Below are 22788 nucleotides of genomic sequence, written 5' to 3'. Positions count from 1 at the left end.
TTTTTTTTTTTTCTGTATGCATGATTATTTTCTTTGGCTAGATTCCCAGAAGTGGAATTACTGAGTTAACGGGTAGAAACACTTTTAAGGCTCTTGAATCACAGTGCTAAATTGCTTTCTAAAAAGAGTGGCACCAAATTACACTCCTACTAGCAATACATGAGAGCACCTCTTTTATTTCACCCATACCACTGGTAGATATTGCCATGTTTTTAAATCTTCTTTATTTTGATAAGAAAATACAAATGCATTTCTAGCAGGAGCTGGAGGCTCAATTCTTTTTTCAGAAAAGAGAAGTCAGTCCAACAAAGAGAAAACTGCAGGATGCTTCATGGTTTCTGATTTGCCACCTGCTGAGCTGTTACCTAAGAGAGGATAGGCCGTAGGATGCTACAATAAACTGTTTATCTCAATTTTGTACTGAAAGCCCCAACTGATGCTGTTTGGTGATATGGGGACAATGCTTTCCTGGATTTTCATAAGCCCAGCTACCCCAGTGATGGCAAATTCCAGTGTCACAGGAGAGGTTTGGGTGTCTCCTCATTCAAGGCAGGTCCCATTTTAACCAAGAACTTAGAGCGTCACGTTTGCTGTGTCTTGACAAGAGGTGAGAATTGTCTTGTTTGCACAAATGTGTTATCAAATAAGCCTGGTGTTACAAACAATTATGGAGGTGAGTTATCACCTTGATAAGGATCATTCCTTATATTTTCCCCTGAACTTTAAAGAAACATATATTCATCAAAGAATATTGGGGGGGCAGAAAAATAGTTTTTAAAACATTGTAAACCTGCATCTTTACATTTAATGCTCACAGAAATTCTACCAGTAGATAATGTTCTTATCTCCGTTGTGCAGTGAGGAAACAGGGATTTGGGAAATTGCTCAGGGTTATTCAGTTGGTAAGCAGCAGAACGGCAGTTTGAACCCAGGGTATCTGGTCCCAGAGCTTCCAATCCTAGTCATCCAGTCTCATCGTCCAGAGAAAATCAGTGTAACCATTTGGCATTTTCCCTCCCAATATTGTGTAGATGTATAAAAGTATTCAAAATTGTAATCAGACTGAGCACAGTTTAGTATGCTTTTATTAATGTTTTCCTGTGACATTTAATTGTTTTTCTTTTACAGCATTATATTTCATGGCAGCATTGCATTCCATTGTATAGCTATACACTTAACCTTATTTTGGGCTGCAAAATTATTTTGAGAATGCATTTATTTGCTTTTTTTTTTAAGATTTATTTTTGTTTCTCTCCTCTTCCCCCCACCCCTGCCAGTGTCTGCTCTCTGTGTCCATTCGCTGTATCCACTTGTATTCTTGTCAGCAGCACTGGGAAACTACGTCTCTTTTTTGTTGCGTCATCTTGCTGCGTCAGCTCTCCATGTGTGCAGTGCCACTCCTGGGCAGGCTGCACTTTTTTCACGTGGGGTGGCTCTCCTTATGGGGTGTATTCCTTGCACGTGGGGCTCCCCTACAGGGGGGACACCCTTGTGTGGCAGGGCACTCCTTGCGCGCATCAGCACTGCACATGGGCCAGCTCCATACAGGTCAGGACATCCTGGGTTTGAACCCTGGACCTCCCATGTGGTAGACGGATGCTCTATAAGGTGAGCCAAATCCACTTCCCTATTTACTTGCTCTTTTGCTGTTCTTTAGTTTGAATGCAATAACAAATAATTTAAAGGAAAAATGTACTTGAATGAAATGTTTTTCATAATTGCATATCTGAAGGGAAAATCAATGAAAGCAATGCAAATATTAACAAACTTAGACTCCTATTACATACCTAATAAATTAATAAAAATAAGTTAAATACTTCTAGAGGTAGAGAAAACTCAGTAAACCGTTACATGCGGGGTGGGGGGGGTAAGGAGGAAACAAGCCTTGTCTATGTAATTTCATGTAAGGGTGGGTTGGTAGATACCTACCTTTTGATCTCAGCATTAGATATTTATATTTGTATGCAAGTAAGAACAGACTAAGCCCAGAGTATCTAAGCTTGAAGGAGATGACTAAGGAATAGAGACAGTCTCAGTTTCTTAAAGACACAAAAACACCTGATTCCTCAACCTTAGACCCTTGTTTATTCTAGATGACTAATTTTTGCTTTATAAGCCTCACTGATTGTAAGCCCCAACCTGGCCGCTGTCTGCTGACATTATCCCTCACCTTGGCAAGATAGTTCCCCTCCTTCATCCTGAGTTAACTCATCTGTGAAATCAGACTCTTGGATAAAATAATTGCAGAGGTCCTTCTTTGAGTCTGTGCACTCATAGATGCCTCCCCTGAGATCAAAGCCCATTTCTCTTGTCTTAAATTTCCTCTTTGTCTCTGTGAGTGGGAAACTGTCTTGTCCCTCTCTCACACAGGCCTTGTGCAATGGTTGTTCCAGACTTCGAGTTGATCTGTGAAATAATGCTGGTGGCAGAAGGATTCATTGAAGCCCGTTTATTAGCCAGAAAATTCATCACCCTTTACCAGTTATGCAAAGAGCTTCTCTCCAAACAGGTATGCTCCCTTGGGCTTAAATCAATCACAGAGGCTCCCAAGGGTTCTGGGACTAGTGTATTAGGGAAACACATAAGAGTTTTTTTTGTTTTTTTTTAAAGATTTATTTATTTATCTCTCTCCCCTTCCCCCGCCCCACCCCCCACCCCGGTTGTCTGTTCTCTGTGTCTATTTGCTGCATCTTCTTTGTCTGCTTTGTTGTTGTTGTCAGCGGCACGGGAATCTGTGTTTCTTTTTGTTGTGTCATCTTGTTGTCAGTTCTCTGTGTGTGCGGCGCCATTCCTGGGCAGGCTGCTCCCTCTTTCGCACTGGACGGCTCTCCTTATGGAGCATACTCCTTGCACGTGGGGCTCCCCTATGCGGGGGACACCCCTGCATGGCAGGGCACTCCTCGCACGCATCAGCACTGTGCATGGGCCAGCTCCACACGGGTCAAGGAGGCCCGGGGTTTGAACCATGGACCTCCTATGTGGTAGATGGATGCCCTAACCACTGGGCAAATTCTGCTGCCCAAGAGTTTTCTTGTAGAGATTCACTGTGCCCTTAAACCTAATAAAAGCTGAGAAGTTCTACAACAAAGATGCATGTTCATTTTTTTTAGCTCAGCATATTTTCAAAATAACTTGACCATGGGATCCTTTTTTTTTAATGCAATATAACACCTCATGGACCACCAGTGCCCAATGGAACACTATTTGAGAAGCACTGCAGTGGCCAATGGAAGCCCTTGGAGGAAATGGCCTCTACCTGAAAGGATATGAGATAAGGTTAGGAGTTGGGAATCGAGTGTTAGATATTAACTCAACCCATTCTTCTCATTGCTGCTTGGTTTTGTTTTTTTGTTTTTTGTTTTTGTTTCTTTAATATTCATTTTCTTCCCTTTTTTTTTTTTTAAGATTTATTTATTTCTATCCCCTCCCCCGCCGCCAGTTGTCTGTTCTCTGTGTCCATTTGCTGTGTGTTCTTCTGTGATCACTTCTGTCCTTATTAGTGGCACCAGGAATCTGTTTCTTTTTTGTTGCATCATCTTCTTGTGTCAGCTCTCCGTGTGTGCAGCACCATTCTTGGGCAGGCTACACTTTCTTTCGCGCTGGGCGGCTTGCCTTACAGGGCACACTCCTTGCACATGGGGCTCCCCTACGCGGGGGACACCCCTGCGTTGCAGGGTACTCCTTGCGCACATCAACACTGCGGGTGGGCTAGCTCCACACGGGTCAAGGAGGCCCGGGGTTTGAACTGTAGACCTCCCGTGTGGTAGGCAGATGGCCTACCCATTGGCCCAATGGTTTTGAATGTGGCTTCTGCCTAGGGCAGTGTCCCCTCACAGGAATAATACCTTAATAAAACATGGCAGAGCACCTCCAATATTTATGCCTTGGATGGAGAATCTCGGTGGGGAGGAGAGCTGATCAAGCTTACCTGGGTTATTCCCAATGAAATTTGCCTTCCCTTTGGGGATTCTTTTTCTTTGATGTTTGCTGCCGTAATATGGGCTCTATCAGCCATATGAAATCTGTCCAAGATGGAGAAACCACTCCTGGTTTTCATCGCACTTCCCAGGTCCTCTTTTCACTGTATTTACTTTCTCTGGGTTTCAGGCCATGATATCCAGTGTTATGGCCTTATCCCATCGTCTCTTGAGCTCTAAACCTGTGTATTCTATGTATGGCCTATAGCACATCTTCCCTTGAGTGTTAAAAAAGTGCTTCCAGCTTAGCACATGGAAAACTGATCTTTCCTTCCGACTCCCACACCAAGCCTACTTCTCCTATATTCCTAATCCTAGCATGTGGAACCATCATACACTCACTTGCTAATTCTGGAAACCTGGGAGTTATCCTTGATACTTCCCTTTTCCTTAGTATACATCTAATCATGTGCTTATTAGATGAATATTTAACAAATAAATCTCATTTTCTTTCCATACCCACTGCTACCACTTTAGCACCTACATCTCTTGCTTAAATTATTGCAATTGCCTGCATAATAGTTTTCCTACCTCTGCTCAACTTCCTTTAATCTATTCTTTACCCCCAATTGATTTAGAATGTTCACTTGTTTTAGGATAAAGACTAAGCTCCTTATCACTCAAACAAAATACTGCGTAGTGCTTGCCTCATGCCTATATTAACGGCTCCAGCTCACAGCCCTCTAACCTGTTGTGCTTTCCTTGACCTACATTGGTTTTCTTTGAGTTTCTTGTATTTTATTTCTTCCCTCCCCTGAGCCTGTAGATGTCCTGTTTCCTCTAGCCTTTATTCACTTCTTTCTTATCTGTGCTTGACAGAATTCTACTCCTTTATTTCTTCTCTAGATACCATTACTTCAGGAAATCTGACCACAGCCCAGGGACAGCCATCATGTCCTTTGTTACCTTTGCACACCAAATTTTTCCTTTGTAGCATTTATCACAGCTCTAATTGAACAATGATCTGTTTTGAAGAAAGTGGCTGAGCTTAGATTTGAACATAGATTCATCAGAGTTCGTGACTGATGTTCTTAACTGCACCCTCTACCCCGTCCCTCCCCCTTGCTGCTCTGGGACCTGATATCAGTGCTGTGGTCCACTTTCATGCCTACTCAACTCTACCATCAGCTCTTGTGATCACTGGGTCCCTGCCCTTGGGCCAACTTTTAAAAAATCTTCTTTTTTTTTTCGAAATTCCTTTCTCAGAAGCTTGAAGACCTCTATGACGGAGCCTCCATGAGCTGTAAGAGCTAGAATGCCCTCTAATGTACAGAGAGTAGCTAGAGAGGTTGGGAGATGGCTTTGTTTAATCTCCTTGACCCCCTGTGTGTTCTGTGTGTGCCATGTCATCACAGTGAGAAAAGTAGGGGCCTGCCAGACCAGGTAGGGTCCCACGATTGTGATCTGCTAAGTCATTAATCCTCTCTCAGGACTCTGCCTGGACCTCAGAAGCTCTCTGATACTCTTTGGGGCTCTGAATATCTAGCATCTTGTAGACACCAGCCTGAGAATACAGTGCTCTATATGCCAGTAACTGACCTCACTGCGTCACCTTCCCGCAGGATCACTATGACTGGGGCCTGCGGGCTATCAAATCTGTGCTCGTGGTGGCAGGATCCCTGAAGCGAGGAGACCCTGACCGGCCTGAGGACCAAGTCCTGATGCGCTCCTTGAGGGACTTCAACATCCCCAAGATTGTGACTGATGACATGCCAGTGTTCATGGGCCTGATTGGGGACCTCTTTCCTGCCCTGGATGTTCCCCGGAGGAGAGACCTACACTTCGAAGCTCTGGTTAGGAAGGCAGTGGTGGATCTGAAGCTCCAGGCTGAGGACAACTTTGTGCTTAAGGTATGTGATGTCTCATCTCCCAAGATTTCTCTGTCCCTTGATTCTTTTCTTGGAGAAAGGTTTATCCTTCATGGTGATCCAGAGGGCTGCTTTACACATACAATAATTTGTATAATTAGTAATAATGCTATTCATTTCAATAGCTTTTTATCGAGGCCCATGTGGGGAGTACAAGAAGAGTAAGTCAGGTTCCTGACCTCATGGAGGGAATAAAACACAATCTCTCTGCCACATGTCCTGTTCTCATCGTGTGAATTACTTTATAAGCCCTTGTAGGGGAATGATAGCAGTGTAACACAGAAGCCATGTTGGTTCAGATGAAATTCTTCCCAACACAAATGTTTTGAAGGAAGGGACCACACACAACTAAATGAAAAAACCTTAGTGTGGTAGGCAGAATAATGGCCTCTCAAAGATGCCCATGTCCTAATCCCTGGAACCTCTGAATATGTTATGTTATATTGCAGAGGGGAGTTAAGATGGAATTAAGGTTGCTAATCAGATGACATTGAGATGAGGAGGTTGTACTGGATTATCTAGGTGGGCCCAATGTCCTTGTAAGTGAAAGAGGGAGAAAGAAGAGGAGGTCAGATTGCTGCAATGTGAGAAAGACTCAATCAGCTCTTGCTGGTTTTGAGGATGGAGGGAGCCCACAAAGCAAGGAATGTAGGCTGCCTCCAGAATCTGGAAAAGGCAAGGAAATCTGATGCCCCTACAGAAGGAATGCAGCTTTGCTGACAACTTGACTTTAGCCCAGTGAGACCCATTCCAGACTCCTGACCTCCATAGATGTAAGGGAATAAATTTGTATTGTTTTAATAAGTCATTAGGTTTGTGGTAATTTGTTACAACAGTCATAGGAAACTAATACATTTAGATAAGATCTTAAGATAAAGATCTTAAGTAATAGAGCTGAAAGTTTAGTGCAAGTTTAACTACTTTAGTGACCATAAGAAACCATGGTGCTTTCTACTATATTTTCTGGGTAAACACCTTGTAGCCACTTCCTCTTGCACTAAAACAATGGATTCATGAATAGTGCTCCATATGGATCATATCTTAAATTTTGATTAAAATGTTCTCTATTAGAAATTAATGTGCTCAGAACCTACATCTCAGAAAGGGAAGCAGAAGCCCCAGGTTTTAGGTTGCAGAGGATTGCCCGGCCATAAGGCATAGTGAAAATGCTATAGAGGTTTAACTATGCTAGCATTTTTATTAAGATGAGGATTCATTGTTAAGTTTTTAAGGTTTTAGATACAAAGTTCTCTAGATTTTGAGTGCTCTGCCCCAATCCTGTTTTTCCGTAAGGCTTTTATTTTCACGGTACAGCTTTACAGTCGGCAAAGTATTCAGTGTGCGTGAATGTGGTCACAGTAGAAGTGCCTGAACACAAATAACCATACTGCTGTGGACTGAATCATGTCCCCCACAAAGACATGTTCAAGTCCTAACCCCTGGTCCTCTGAATGTGAACTTACTTATAAATGGAATTTTTGAAGAGTCTATTAAGATGAGGCAAAACTGAATCAGGGTGGGCCTTAATTCCATATGATTGGAGTGAGGAAGAGACAGAAGGAGACAGGCAACCATGTGCCCAAGGCAGAGACTGAGTTGTGGATGGCCTGCAAGCCACCACCAGAACACTACAGACTTCGGAGAAAGCATGGCCCACCAAAACCTTGAATTTGTACTTCTCCCCTCCAAAACTGTGAGCCAATAAATTCCTGTTGTTCAAGCCAAATTGCCTGTGGTAATTATTATAGCAGTTCAGTATGGTTATTTGAGTTCCCCAATAGGTTTTATAAACCACATCACATTTGATCCCCCAACAACCTTTGGGGTAGAAAATGAGGAGGTGCAATGTGGAAATGATACAGATGAGGAAACCCGAATACTATGATTTCTCCAGGATATTCCACTCATTTATCCAATGGGAGATAAAGTGCTTCTCTCTGAGGAACTTATGTGCTAAGGGGACAGGTCACTTCTACTCCACTCCAGGAGGTATTTCTAGCACACAGTACTTTCATTAGTAGAGATTAAGTCCCAGTTATACATAAGTAGAATTAAGAATGAATTGGGAGGGTGGGGGGTATCTGAGGACCTCTTATATTTTTTGAATGTAACATTTTTAGAAAAATAGAGAAAAGAAAAGAATAAATTGGAATACCACTCCCCATTGCAAATAGGGGTCTTCTTTCATTTCTGGGACTACTTTTTTTTTCTGGTACTACTTTTTTTTTTCTTATAATAAATATGTTAATTTATTTAATTAGTATCTATATAAACATATGGAGATTACACTTGAGTTAAATTGAAACAATTATAGTTCATCCTACAAATATTTTTTCTTTTCCTCTACAGAATACTAAAAGCTTTTTTTCATAATATTCTTAAAATTGTGAACAAACTGTAAAGCCCCACTCCCCACACTCCCACTTTTCCCACATCAACAGCTTCTTTCATCAGTGTGGTACATTCATTGCATTTGATGAATACATGTTGGAGCACTGTTGCACACCATGGATTATAGTTTACATTGTAGATTCCACTCTCTCCCAGTTCATTCAGTGGGTTATGGAAGGATATATAATGTCCTGCATCTGTCCCTCCAATATCATTGTTCTGGTACTACTTTTGATAGAAGAAAGCAAAGCCTTACCTGGTACTTTGCAGCCATGATTGTTTCTGCCAATCTGTCCATCCTTCCTCCCAATCTTTCTCCTCCCAGTTTCAAATGGATACATTTTTGAAAAGTAGAGATAAGAAAAATGTCTTCCAAGTGGAAGGGAAAGGGTCAGAAGAGGTTCAGGACGGGGCAAACATAGGGACTGTACAAGCAGCAGCAAGAAATCCAAAGTCACCAGAAAAAAGGGTGTTGGGGTGGTGGCCAGCTGGGGTGAGGTAGCGATGAGCAATGAGACTCAAGATTGGATGGGGTCATATAGGGCTCTGAATGCCAGACTGAGGGATTTTTCCTTAAAGGGTCTGATCCTATGAGATGAGTGAAATCCAATGAGGTTCATGAGATATAGTACACTGAGGCTGTAAGTTATTCTCATAGGACAGTCCAGGCTTTCCCAGTCTCTGAGAGTCTGATGAAGCAATCCGCTCCTCCTTCCGCATTTTCTGTATCTTCTTTCTACTCAGAATCTTATCCTTTCTATTTATTTGCCACTTAGGCCGCAATCTGTTTCTGTTTCCTTCTTTCTTTTCCTTTCTTTTTCATAATCACTTTCCACTCTCCCAATATGACAGATGCTTTCTATTAAAGGTTCTTGGAAAAGGTGCTGTTTTCTACCTCCTTTTCATTTGTGTTGTCTTCTTAAACCGCTGAAACTTATTTCATCCAAAACTGCCTAGTGGGGCTCTGGTTTACAATGGCATCCTAAGATCCCTTAAAAGTATAATAAGATATTTTTAAAAAGGAATAAACCCATAGAAGTGTGGAAACTAGGAAGGGATATTACAATAAATTTATGAAATATGGAAAGAGAATGAAAGCTAGTTGACAGATAAGGCAAAGCAGAGGGGATGCAGGCCAGAATATACTTAGGGGGAAGAGGGGCCAGGAGACAGTTGGTCTGCCAAGCAGAAGCCTAGAGAAGCTGTGGGCTTGAGGTTGGTAGTTAAAAGAGGGCAAGAATGAGAAAAAGTACTGAAAATAGCCAGAGGGGGGTTACACTACGATTTTGCCACTTGGCTCCCCATTGTCTTCTCCCAGCTCCCCTTCGAATCCCCAGTTCCCAAGAACTCCTACCATGTGCAGCCACGCATTTAACCATTGGCCAAAAAGAAAAAGGAAAAAAAATTAAATAAATTTAATAAACTCTTTGGGGAAAACTAGGACTGCTGTGGTGTATTGGTGTCCCAGTTTAAAGTCCTTGCATTCTGTTTGGGATGTGAAGACCACCGATCTGCTTACTCACCCACAAGTGAAGCCTGCCAAAGTATAAGATCTGAACTTGTAAACCAAGTTCCCAATCAGTCCTTCTACCCTGGAAAGAGACTCACAAACCTAGCAACAGAAGAAATCCATCCCAGCCTCCTCGAACAAACACAGAAGCTTGTATATTAAACAAGAAGATCACCAGCTATTGGAGAAAACCAACAACATGAGAGCTAAAGACACACACAGCAATGGACCCCAGTGGAAATAAGGAATAGGACATTTAGAGAGTTCTAATTAGTATCCTTGGAGAAAATAAAGAAAATGGTGTCATAAAAACAAGACTGAGAAGCTATGAAAAAAAGGACTACCAGAAAATCATAGAGTTTTGAAATGTAAAATTATGTGATTGATGACACACACAATTCAGTGAGAAGATCAGAAGATAAAGTCAAGGAAATCTCCCAGGATGTAAAAAATATATTTATACCTAAGGACAGAAAGTATGAGTGACAAGATGACATACGGTGGGTCAGTCTAAGATATCCACATGTTGCCTTGAAATTCTAGAAAGAGAAAACAGAAAATATGGAGAGAAATGTATTAAAGATTGAATAGGAAAACAAAACAAAAACCTTACTTGAGCTGGAAAGTCATGTCTGGATTGGAAGACTTTACAGAATGAATAAAAAAGGACTTATACAAAGGCATATAATAATGGAATTTCAGAAGTCAAGGGTTAAGAGAAAAGAATAAAAACTTCCTTGCTGGGAAGTTGGAGTGGAGCAGCAGAACAGGTAAAACAAGAGAGGAATGAAAATCAGACTGACATCAGAATCTCTCATCAGCAACACTGGATACAAAAGCGCAAGGAATCAAATTCTTATATAGAATTCTATACCAACCAAATTATTATTTAATACATTTTCAAAGACTCATAGTTTTTACTTCTCCTATACCCTTTATTGAGTAAATTGTTTGAGACAAACTCCAGAAAAAACAAGTGTGAAAAACAAACAAGCAAACAAACAAAAATCATGGGATTCCAGAAACTCAAGAATAAAAAAATTAAAAAATAGAAGAAACCATGGAATGACTACTATAAGCAGTTCTAGAAAGAAATCAGTCCAAATTAGAACAGGAAGCCAGTCATCTTCAAGAAAAAGGACTTAAGAAAAAAAGAAAAATGACTATAATATTCAAAGTAAGGGAAGCGGATATGGTTCAAGCGATTGGGTTCCTGTCTACCATATCCAGGGTTCCATACCCAGGGTCTCCTGGTGAAGGCAAGCTGACCCACATAGTGAGCTGCCCCACGCAGGACTGCTGGCCTGTGCAGGAGTGCTGACCCACATGGAGTGCTGGCACAACAAAAACAGACACAGAGTAGAGCCAATAAAAGGCACAGCAGATGAGGGAGCTGAGGTGGCATATCTTAAAAAAAAACAATTCAAAGCAAGAACAGACTGAGAAGCTAAGAGTTCTTCTGTGTTTTGTTAAATGCTAAGTTATAAGGACTAATGTGTATCTTATCTTTTTCTCTTACAATGAAAAATAAAGGCAATTAAAAACCCCAAAGGGGGAAAAATCATAATCCAAATAAAGTCTAATAAATGTGACCTGATATTGATAGATATATGGAATGTAAAAAAAAAAAAAAAGTGTCCATTTGACCTTGGTTTGAAGCTTGGAAAATCCTCTCTCAAGTCATGACACCAGGTCCATAAAGAACACAATGCATTCCAGGCAAGTACTTGCTTCCACGGTGAAAAATATTACAATTATTTTAAAAATGCTAACATCAATTGTAACAAATGTTCCACACCAATGCAAGGTGTTGGTGGTAGGATGGTGTATTAGTCAGCCAAAGGGGTGCTGATGCAAAATACCAGATTGGTTTTTATAAAAGGTGTTTATTTGAGGTAGGAGCTTTCAGATACCAGGCCATAAAGCGTAAGTTACTTTCATCACCAAAGTCTATTTTCACATGTTGGAGCAAGATGGCTGCTGATGTCTGTGAGGGTTCAGGCTTCCTGGTTCCTCCTTTCCTGGGGTTTGCTTCTTTTTCCTCTGTTTGCTTACTTCCTGGGGCTCCAGCTTAAGGCTTCAGCATCAAACTCCAACATCAAAACCCTTAACTCTGTCCTTTGCCATGTCTTTGATCTGCAAGTTCCCACCCACCAAGGGGTGGGTGCTCAAAGCCCTACTGACACAAGAGGTTTATATAATTACTTAATCAAGCAAGCTATGAATCTGATATAATCTAATATGTCCAGAGGAAAAGATCAGTTTACAAACAGAATCTAGTATTTCTTTTTGGAATTCATCAATAATATCAAACTGCTACAGATGGTATATGGGAATCCTGTATTTTATACATAATTGTCTTATAAACTCTGAACTTCTCTAATAAAAAAATGTGTGTTTATATATATATATAATATATAGCTACAGTTGTAATAATGTAAGCTGTTGATCTTTCTCTTAGAATCATGGAAAATATAGAATGTCTAAATATAATTACAGAACAGATTATAAATATTATCAAACATGGCAATAGAACAGTAAAATTAATCTGGCAGAAGACAGGAGATAGAAGGGAGAAGGAAAGATAGAAGGAAAGTTAGTGATGCTTACATATTTATCTTACAAAAGATGTCTAAAGTTGCTGAATTCATAATAGCCAAAACAATGGAAATAACCCATTCATCAGTTGATGAATGGATAAACAAAATGTGGTATACCATATAATGCAATTTTATTTGACAGTAAAAAAGGAATGAAGTACTAACATGCTACAACATGGATGAACTCTGAAAACACTATGCTACGTGAAAGAAACCATTCATAAAAGAAGACATACTGTATGATTCTGTTCATATGAAATGTCTGAATAAGCAAATTTATGGAGGTAGAAAGCTAATCAATGGTTACCTAGGCTGGGGTGGGGGAGTAGGCAGTGACTGGTAAATGGGTATGTGGTTTCCTTTTGGGGTGATAAATGTTCTAAAATTAGATAGTGGCAATGATGGCACAGCTCTGTGACTATACTAGAAACCATTGAATTGTACACTTTAAAAGAATGAATTTTATGGAAGGCAAATTTTAATAAAGCAATTAAAATGAACACCAACAGCAAAAAAATGATGCAACTAGAAAGCAAGTTTGTTTTCCCAGAATTAGTTAATGCAAAAAATATACATATTGTTTCCATTCAGCAGCCAGATCTGCACGTTTTCTCCTTCTCTTCCTCATTATCCTTCTCCCCCCCCCCTCCCTTCCCTTCCTTTCCTCCTCCTCTTCCCTTCCCCTTCATCCTAACTTCCAAACAGAAGGCACAGCATGTCCAAAGGCCTAGATGCAGGAAATATCATCACTGAAGAACTGCCAGTAGTTGTTTGACTGGAATGTGCGTGTTGGGGGCTGGGAGAGCAGACTAGGGAAGCCAGTGCAGGCAAGGCCACAAAAGGCCTTGGAGGCCAGGGTAAGCATCTGAGACTTCATTACCAAGGCTATGGAGAACCACTGAAGCAAGACTATGACAGTGGTGTGATCAGATTCTCATTCCAGGAAGCATACTTCTACAGCAGGGAGGAGGATGGATTGGGCTAAGAAAGGTGAGCCTGGAAGCAAACTAAAAGAAGACTGGTACAACCTTCAGGGCTACCATTGTCTCCACAGGACTCCTTGACTCCAACCTCACCAAACCATCTGGCCAACCACATTATGCTTGGTGATACCTTTTTTACCTCTGTCTGGAATAATCTTGTTCATCTTCTAGGCAAACTCGTACTCATCCCTGAAGCCCATGTTCAAATGCCCCTTCTTCTGTGTTTCCTTTCTTCTTCCTTACATCTATACAAAATGAATTGTTCCATTCTCTCTCTTCCCACAGCACTCTATACATATCTCTATAATAGCATTTTTCACATTATATCACAATAACTTATCAATATTACTTTCTTTTCTATCAGATCTCTGTGAGATCATTAAGGGTTGAAAAGTCATCTCTGAATGTCCCTCACTAAGTACAGTCTCTAGCACTTAGTTGGTGACTAATAGTTATATGGCTAAATGATAAGTAAGTGAATAAATGATTCATGCTGTTCCTATATTTAGGACCCCATCTTGTTTTGGGGTGAATGACCCTCCCTCTGTGTACTCCAGTGTTTATATCAGACACAGCCTGGCTCACAGAAGAGCAGGCAGGATACAGGGGAGTAGCAGGTTGGTCCCTCTGGCTTGATTTCATGTCTTCCCAGGTGGTCCAGCTGGAAGAGCTGCTGGCAGTGCGGCACTCTGTGTTCGTGGTGGGCAGCGCGGGGACTGGCAAGTCTCAGGTGCTGAGGTCCTTGCACAAGACCTACCAGATCATGAAACGTCGACCTGTCTGGACTGACCTCAATCCCAAAGCAGTCACAAATGATGAACTCTTTGGCATCATCAATCCAGCTACAAGAGAATGGAAGGATGGTAAGAATGGGATGCCCCTATCCTCAGAGTCCCAGACAGGGGTGGATATAGTGGGGGTGAACTACAGTGCAGAGAACATTGGACTGATCTGTGGGAGGGCAGAAGGTAATGAAAAAACTAGTAGAAAGATGAGACTAGTAGAAGACACCCATTTTGACTTGGAGTGGAACCTCAACCTTTTGGATATTCTCCATCCTTGGAGACCTCTTCCAGCTGTACCTTCAAAGAGGGCACTTAGAGAAGATAGCGCAGGGCAGGCATTTGATTGTAGGTTAGTGATTCTGGGGAATGAGCCATGGTGTAGAAAATCTACATTGCCTGGATTGAAACCATGTTTGCGGTAGAGAGGCCCACAGCTCATGCCCAGGCTAGCACCCCACAGAGGGCTCCTGTCTTCCACTCAACATTGCCCCAGCAGTGATGGGAAGCTGCATTCCTCAAAATCTCATGACTAGGTCAGGTCCCCAGTGATGCCCACTGGGTGGACTGGAGGAGAGTGTGGGGTATGATGTGGACCATTGAACATAAGGTGCAGCGGTGATCAGAGATGTATTCACCAAATGCAATGAATATCTCATGATGATGGAGGAGATTGTTGCTATGGGGGGAGGAGTGGGGTGAGGCAGGTGGGGGGTATATGGGGACCTCATATTTTTTTAATGTAATATTAAAAAAATAAAGACAAAAAAAACCACTATAGAATATTTAGGAATAAATTTAGCAAAAGAGATACCAAAAAAACTAAAAATTTACTAAGACACATAAAATATCTGAAAAAAAAATGAAGATACCATGGTATGGACTAGGAAAAATTAATATAAAAAATGAATTCTATACAAATTAATATATAAATTTCAGGCAATGCCAATTAGAATCACTTTGGACCTCCTCTTAAAGCCTACCTTTGGCTAGATTTGCCAGGAATGCAGTTGATAAGGTTAAGTTTTATGTAATTTCATCATGTCTCAGTCACCTGCTGAATTCGTTCATAGGTCCTTTGTATTATTATTCAGTCATAAAAAAGAAGGAAATTCTAATACATGCGACAACAGGCTGAACCTCACAAACATTACATTAAGTAAAAGAAGCCAGTCACAAAAGTCATATATTGTGTGATTCTATTTATATGAAATATCCCAGAAAAGGTAAATCCATACATTTCCAGGGGTCAGGGGAAATGAAGTAACAGAAAGTGACTACTTAATGGGTACGGGGTTTTCTTTTAGAGTAATGAAATATTCTGGAACTAGATAGAGGTAGTGGTGTGAATGTACTAAATGCCAATGAGAAGTACACTAAAAAATTGTTAATTTTATGTTATGTGGACTTTACCTCAATTTAAAAAAAAAAACTTTTGAAAACTACTACTGTCAAATTTTGTTTTTGTTGTTACAAAAAGTTAGAGAGAAAGGCACCCTGGGCACTCTCAAGACTTTGGGAGAGCAAGATTAAAGCCCAGTATGCTACCTCTTCCATTTACATCTTTGGAGTGTTATAGCTAATGGGAGAAAGGCTATGTTAAGAGAAAGAGCAATGATGGTGAAATGGAAAATAAAAACTCCATGGTTTCTTCTAGGATTGTTCTCTTCAATCATGAGGGAGCTCGCCAACATCACCCATGAGGGACCCAAGTGGATTTTACTGGATGGGGACATAGACCCCATGTGGATTGAGTCTCTAAACACTGTCATGGATGATAACAAGGTATCCCCAAGCCACCACTAATTGTCTAAGAAACCAGTCCCTTAGTGTTGAAGCCACATTCAGAAATCTGGATTCCACAGGATGGCAGGCCCAGATTAATGAAATGTTACAGGTGTTTTAGTGGACATCTCAGAACTGACACGTCTGCTTGAGCAACTTGCTTTTACTTCATTCAGTACAATTGCCATTTTTCACAATGTTTTCAGCCTTTTTGGAATTTTCTTCAGAATCTTCTTCACATAGATTAATTTAATGTTTAGAGCCAAGAAGGATCTTGAAATTATTTTTTCAAATATCTATTTTTCCTTCCCTTTTTTATAAATAGGGAAACTGAATATCAGAAATATTCCAAGCTTTGTCAGATATTCTCAGTGGTGGCAAATCTTTATCCATTGAGAGCATGTTTTATGTTTTGTAAACAATGAACATTGGCCGACTGCCAGTAAAGTGGATGTTAAATTGATACCACAGCTAAAGGAGAGTGACTAAATCAAAGCAGAGACTTCATTTTTCATGCTGCTGCAAAATTTGTTCAAAAAGCACATCCAGAATAGACGTTTTAGAATTGTTTCAACATTTCCAGAATCATTAGGATAAATGTATGACCTCCCAAACAGTAGAGGTATGAAACCAAACCTCTTTCCCTGTAATACATTTTTGATCATTAAGATCATTGACATCAATTTAAACTTTTAAAATAAATTTTCCCCTAAACACACACACATACATAGGGGTAGGGGTAGAGGGAGTACTGGAATAGAAAAAGGATTATTGCAGAAAATTTAGAAGATCTTTATAATCACAAAGAAGAAATTAATCAGCCAAACCCCCACCCATTGGCCATGCTTCTTAACGCCTTCATATCTTGGTGTGTTCTTGTTTCCAGGTGCTGACCCTGGCAAGCAATGAGAGGATCCCTCTAAATTCCACAATGAGGCTTCTCTTTGAGATCAGCCACCTGCGCACAGCTACCCCAGCAACTGTCTCCAGAGCAGGTATGGTGCAAGAAAGAAAAAATAATCACAAAACTAGAGACAGGCATCTTTAGCTTTATGCATGGTTTTGGTGGCTCTAGAGAGAGTTCCAAACAGGAGCCAGGCACTGAAGCTCGTAACCCAAACTCTGGCCTAGTTCTCAGTCCTAATCTGTATCCACCAGGATGAGCAGTACAGTAAGGCCAGGTCCATGTGATGTTTTAAATTCAGAAATGTTGATGATGGGAAGGGAAGTGGTCCCTGAGCTGGACAACAGCCATCTACACACATGTGTCTTGAATTAGGCTACTTTTATGCCCCTTCCAAACCCACCATATCAGTGGAGATGACCTAGTCTTGCAATTTCTCAACCTAATGGAAAGTATCAGCTTTAGAGCTTAATATCCTTCCATATCCACTGACTATACTTATCAGCAGAAGCTAGAGGATAGAGAGAACTTGTGTGGAGTATACAATGATATCAGATATTATGCTGAGGTTGATGAACAAGTCCAAGAGAATTGTCTCTCCCACTCTCTATTAGTTTGCTGTGGCTGCTGTAACAAATTACCATAAACTTAGTGGCTTCAAACAACAGAAATTTAGTCCCTCACAGTTCTGGAAGTCAGAAGACCAAAATCAACATGTCAGCCAGGCTATGCCCATTCAGAAGGTTCTTGGGGAGAGGGCTTCCTTGCCTTGTCCAGTTTTGGGTGACTATAGGCATTCCTTGGTTTGTGGCAGCATAGTCCCAATTTCTTGTCTCCATCTTTACATTGTCTTCTCATGTTTGTCTCTCTCCTGTTTCTTAGAAGGGCACTTATAATTGCCTGAGCCGGCTAATCCAGAATGATCTCATCTCAAGATCTTTAATTACATCTGCAAAGTCCCTTTTTCCAAATAAGGTCACATCCACAGGTTCCTGGGATTAGGACATGCACATTGTTTTTGGAGGGCCACCATTCAGCCCTCTTATAGACTCCCACACAATGACAAGTATTGCTAATCAATAGCAACCTTCTTTCCTCCTGAGCCTGGACTTGACCTCAGGATCCTTCTCACCACAGCTCTCCATGAAGCTCTCATCAGACAGTTAGAATTGATCCTCAGTAACAAATCCATTAGCCCTCTGACATCTAGTCCAGAACTGTGTCTTTTTAAGTCCAGGCTCATGTACATTTTCTAAACAGAGGATATAATTCCCTGATGTGAAGAATGTGTTGACATCTATGAAATATGCATTCCATTAGTTTCCAAGGGCCACCTTCACAGATTATCACAGACTGGGTGGTTTAAAACAACAGAGATTTATTCTCTCAGAGTTTTGAAGACCAGAAATCTAAAATCAAGGTGCCACGTGTATCATGCTCCCTCCAGAGGTTCTACGGGTGAACCCTTCCTTTCGTTTTCCAGCATGTGTTGGCTCCAGCCATTCCTTGGCTTCACAGGCTTGTGGCCACATCACTCTAGTCTCCACCTCTGACATCACATGGCCTTTTCACCTTGTGTGTCCTCCCTTTCTGTCTGTCTACCCTCCCTCAGCATCACTCTTGTAAGGATACCTGGCCCTGGATTTAGGGCTCACTCAGGTAATGTAGGAAGAGCTCATGCAGCAATCCTTAAGTTAATTATACCTGCAAAGACTCTTCAAAAAGATCACATTCATAGGTTCTGAGAGTTGGGGCCTGAATGTATCTTTGAGGGGCACCATGCAACCCACCACACTCACTGAGCAATATTCTCTGTGTTCCCAGGGATCCTGTACATCAACCCAGCAGACCTGGGATGGAATCCTCCTGTGAGCAGCTGGATTGACAAGAGGGAAATCCAGACAGAGAAAGCCAACCTAACCATTCTGTTTGACAAGTATCTTCCAACCTGCTTAGACACACTCAGAACCAGGTAGGTCAAGTAATAAGGAAGGTAGCAATAAAGAGTATGTTGGGGGAAGCATACTTGGCTCAATGGATAGGGCATCCACCTACCACATGGGAGGTCCATGGTTCAAACCCTGGGCCTCCTTGACCCATGTGGAGCTGGCCCATGCACAGTGCTGATATGTGCAAGGAGTGCCGTGCCACCTGGGTGTCCCCGGCATAGGGGAGTCCCACACGCAAGGAGTGCACCTGTAAGGAGAACCGCCCAGCGCAAAAAAAAAGTGCAGCCTGCCCAAGAATGGCACTGCACACACGGAGAGCTGACACAGCAAGATGCCGCAACAAAAAGAAACACAGATTCCTGGTGCCACTGGTAAGGATAGAAGTAGTCACAGAAGAGCACACAGTGAATGGACACAGAGAGCAGACAAGTGGGGGGGAGGGGGGAAGAGGAATTAAAAATATATATATGTTGGCTTACCCCTAACATCCTGCTGATGACTTGTCCCCAAAGTCAGATGTCCCCAAAGCATTCCCCTCCAGGTGTAGCAGATGGCAGAGGGGAACATACATAAAGGATGTACTCAGAGCCCTCCATCTGCAGAGCAAAGAGCTGGCCCTCCTATCAGTGATCCATAGGCAAGATCTAGAGGTGAGGATGGCACCTGTCAATGATAAATGATGCTACTTCCTACTTCTGGCTATGTACGTTCAGGACCCAGATAATGCAAAATTACGTATAAGCCAATAGTTGGCTAATAAGACCCCTCTGGACCCTGTAGGTTCACTTTTCCTCTTATGGTTTGTTGAAAGCAAAAGCAACAAGCCCTGACTACCTGTCATTTAAACAGGCTATTAATTGCTCTTAACTAAAAGGATACTTATGACAGCAAGAAAATTACATGTGTCTACAGATAGGGGTTCCAGCATTTGGAACTTGGAAACTGCTTCTCTCTCTGGCTTTGTTTTTTGTTTTATTTTGTTTTGTTTTGCCATTTGATACATCATTCTATGAATCTGGCATCCAACCCTCTAGTATAGCTGGGAATAGATATCCAATGCTGGAGCTATGGTGGTGACCCAACCCACAGACTCATAGTTCTAGAACACTCCAATGATTTAGGGTCAGGATTTTGTTTCTTGCAGAAATTAAAGTCCCTCACTCAAAATGACCCCTGTCCTTTTCTTCACTGGTCTGTCAAGCATGGGATATGGTTGTGTGTGGAGGTGGAAGTGAAAGGAGACCTTTAGAATGATGGCAAGAATGTTTCAAGAGGGCCCAAAGCACTCATATTTCACATGCCCTGCCCTTGTATAATCCACATTAAGATAAAATTTGAGCTTTGTTTGAGCAGATGACATAATAATAATATTTAAATATTTAATTAAATATTCATTTTGATTTTGTAGTTTTTATATTTGGGGTTCAGTAATTATTTTTCCAAACTTCAACATTTTTAAAAACCTTTGAAAAGCATGTAGCCCCTGAAAGCCCCTGGGCTCTGTGGCCTCAGGACCTAATGGGTTAAAGCAGTCCTGGCAACAGGGAAAGCCTCGAATTGGGTAACAGTGGCTAGGATGATGAAGAGTTAAAATACCACAGCAGGAGAACATTTCAGGAAAACAGTATACCCCTGTTCTTTATCTTTTGCTGAGTCACTTGCCCAGTGTTTCTTGGAGTAAATTTCAGGCTGTTTCCTACTCTGTGCATTTGCGGCAAGAGGAGCCAAATTCTTGTGTATTTGTATGTGAGTGTATGTGTAAATATGCTCACATGCATTCACAAGCCTTTGAAAGAAGTCTGCTGATTCTTGACACTGTAGTAAATCTATCCAAAGACACTCCCCCACCCATATATCTGAAGTCTGTTCTTTTTTTATTACAGAGAAAAAAAAAATAGCTGGCCTAAATTGTATTGGGTGCCTGTTCTTTGTGTTATTTCATTTGATTCTCATAACACTCCTAAGAGGACTATCCTTCCTGTAGATATGGGAACTGAGGCCCCGTGAGGTTTCCATGGCGTCACAGCTGGTTAGTAACAAAGGCACCTACTTGAAAATCTTACTTCTATTTCAAACTGTCACAGTATTGTAATGCTTTACTACTACTATGCTGTAGGATGTCAACACATATTAATTTTTATATTGAGCAAGCAGGCCTCCTAAGGGGCAATTTAAAAGCACCTCTATTTTATTTCCCACTGTTCCTTCAAAACCATTTTGATATGGCTGGTCCTCCTCCTGCTCCTGGATGAAATCTAGGTCAACATCCTTGACTTTTCTCAGGAGCCATCACTCTTTAGTAATAAAAAGGCATCTGATCACTTCTAGTCATAGTCACACTCACACACACGTGCACATACACAATCACATCAAACCAAGTATAAATTTGGGGAAAAAATTATCAAACTACATTTAAATTGAGAGCTCATTTCCCTGCCACTGCAGCTCAAGCCTGCTTCCAGCTCAACACCTGCAGTGGGAAGAGGAATTGGTTCGACTTCTTTGCTTACTCTCCTAGTCACCCCTCACCAGCTACAGCTTCTGATTCCTTCAGGATGGAAAAGGGACAAGAGAGAAGAGGGAAAGAGTCAGGAGAGGTCTTATTTGCCTGGAGCCATTATGGCCTTAGTTACCCTGACTAGCAGATTTTGAAATCACACCCTTTCTTGTGGGGGCCTATTGAGTTCCTTAGACTCTCCAGCATCCCTGTCTGCCATTTCTTGGACCAGGTAAATGCCTCTCCATCAACCGGTCACTGACAGCTCCTCACACAAATCCCTACTCCTCACCTCTTCAGGTGGCCCTCCTGCCCGCATCTAAAACTCCCCCATTTGCTCACAGCCCATTCCTGGATTCCAGGAAATACTGATGCTTCCTTGGTTGGACAAACTGGAGTGCAGACTGCCCCCTCAAGCAACCTCTCTACACTCCATGGTTAGATTCTCTTTAGGGTATTCCTTCACCAGTTCAGAGCAGTCCTATTGAAGCCCCTTTCCCCAGACTTACTGTCAGAAACAATCACTTGTCTTCACTATGGGGTAGGGAGTGGGGGTGCATTCACTACACACTGAGCTCTCCCCCAAATCCTGTTTGCTAATACCTAGCCCCTCCATTAAAGTGAGAGATGTATGTCCTCCTATAACCTTGAAAAGGTGAGGGGCCAGGGTTGGAAGTCCTGCCTAGGTTGTCTGGAATCCCAGTTTGGAACATAAAGGTAGTTGGCTCCTGTTATTTTGGTGCTTCATGCAAAACTGAGCCTGGGATACTTCCACTTCAACATTTTGTTACAAATATGTGTCAAATAAATGAATGAAAGTCTGTCAACTATACAGTTTTCTCATCCTTTGAATGGAATAAAGGCATTTACTCTTAGACCACTTCACAGCATTGTTTTAAAGACTGCAAATAGGGTGAAAACAAGTACAAGCATAAAATATCAAGAAGAACAGAAAGACCAATGCTAGGAAATGAATTTTAAGGTTTTAGCAAATTATGTGGGCTCCATTAAGCACATGAAGGTATATTTTTAGATGAGGAACTCCATTAACTAATCATAATTGTATAAAATAACCATTACCCTAGTCTGCTCTATGCCCCAGATAAGACTCAGGCCCCAGGGAAAAAATGTTTCTAGTGTTTTAATTGAGGGACCTTCTCTGAGGTGAAGTGGAAGCCCAAGTACAAACTTCAGAGGTGCACCCAGCTTGACTCTTCAGGTGCTTTTTGACAACTGAGTAAACTGTGAAAGGGTGTGAAACTAGTGAGGTATTTGCTTGTTTAGTTGAAGCTGCTACATTCCCCAAGAACTGAGAGGGGGAATTATCAGTATTCAGAAAAGTAAAGAAGAGAGAGGAAGGGTATCAGAAGAAAGGAAGTTAGGAAAAGGAGCCTTCTCTGGAGAACTCTGCCTTTACTTCTCTCCAAAGGAGGTGATGCAAGATTACATGATAAGAATAACCAGCATTGTCCTCTTCATCCCAAAGAGCTTGATAAATCATGAGGCCACTAAAACCATTGTTAGCCAGCCCACCACACCTCC

At 41.5% G+C, this 22788-nt stretch overlaps 1 protein-coding gene across 4 annotated transcripts in view; it reads left to right on the top strand.

The window, feature by feature from the left end:
• Nucleotides 1-22788, top strand: part of DNAH9 (dynein axonemal heavy chain 9) — a 357462-nt gene that overhangs the window by 139494 nt on the left and 195180 nt on the right. For all 4 annotated transcript variants that reach the window (XR_011646782.1, XM_058283466.1, XM_058283464.1 and 1 more), the window contains 6 exons: nt 2371-2509; nt 5540-5827; nt 13982-14192; nt 15769-15896; nt 16783-16891; nt 18625-18772. Coding sequence is in view for 3 of the 4 variants with exons in the window: in XM_058283466.1 (XP_058139449.1) it covers nt 2371-2509; nt 5540-5827; nt 13982-14192; nt 15769-15896; nt 16783-16891; nt 18625-18772 (1023 nt within the window). In the remaining variant the exon portion in view is untranslated. The remainder of the gene's footprint in view (nt 1-2370; nt 2510-5539; nt 5828-13981; nt 14193-15768; nt 15897-16782; nt 16892-18624; nt 18773-22788) is intronic.

This window comes from Dasypus novemcinctus, chromosome 21 (genome assembly GCF_030445035.2).
Source record: "Dasypus novemcinctus isolate mDasNov1 chromosome 21, mDasNov1.1.hap2, whole genome shotgun sequence".
In the NCBI taxonomy this organism is placed as follows: domain Eukaryota; kingdom Metazoa; phylum Chordata; class Mammalia; order Cingulata; family Dasypodidae; genus Dasypus; species Dasypus novemcinctus.
This window is presented reverse-complemented; position numbering and strand designations above follow the sequence as displayed.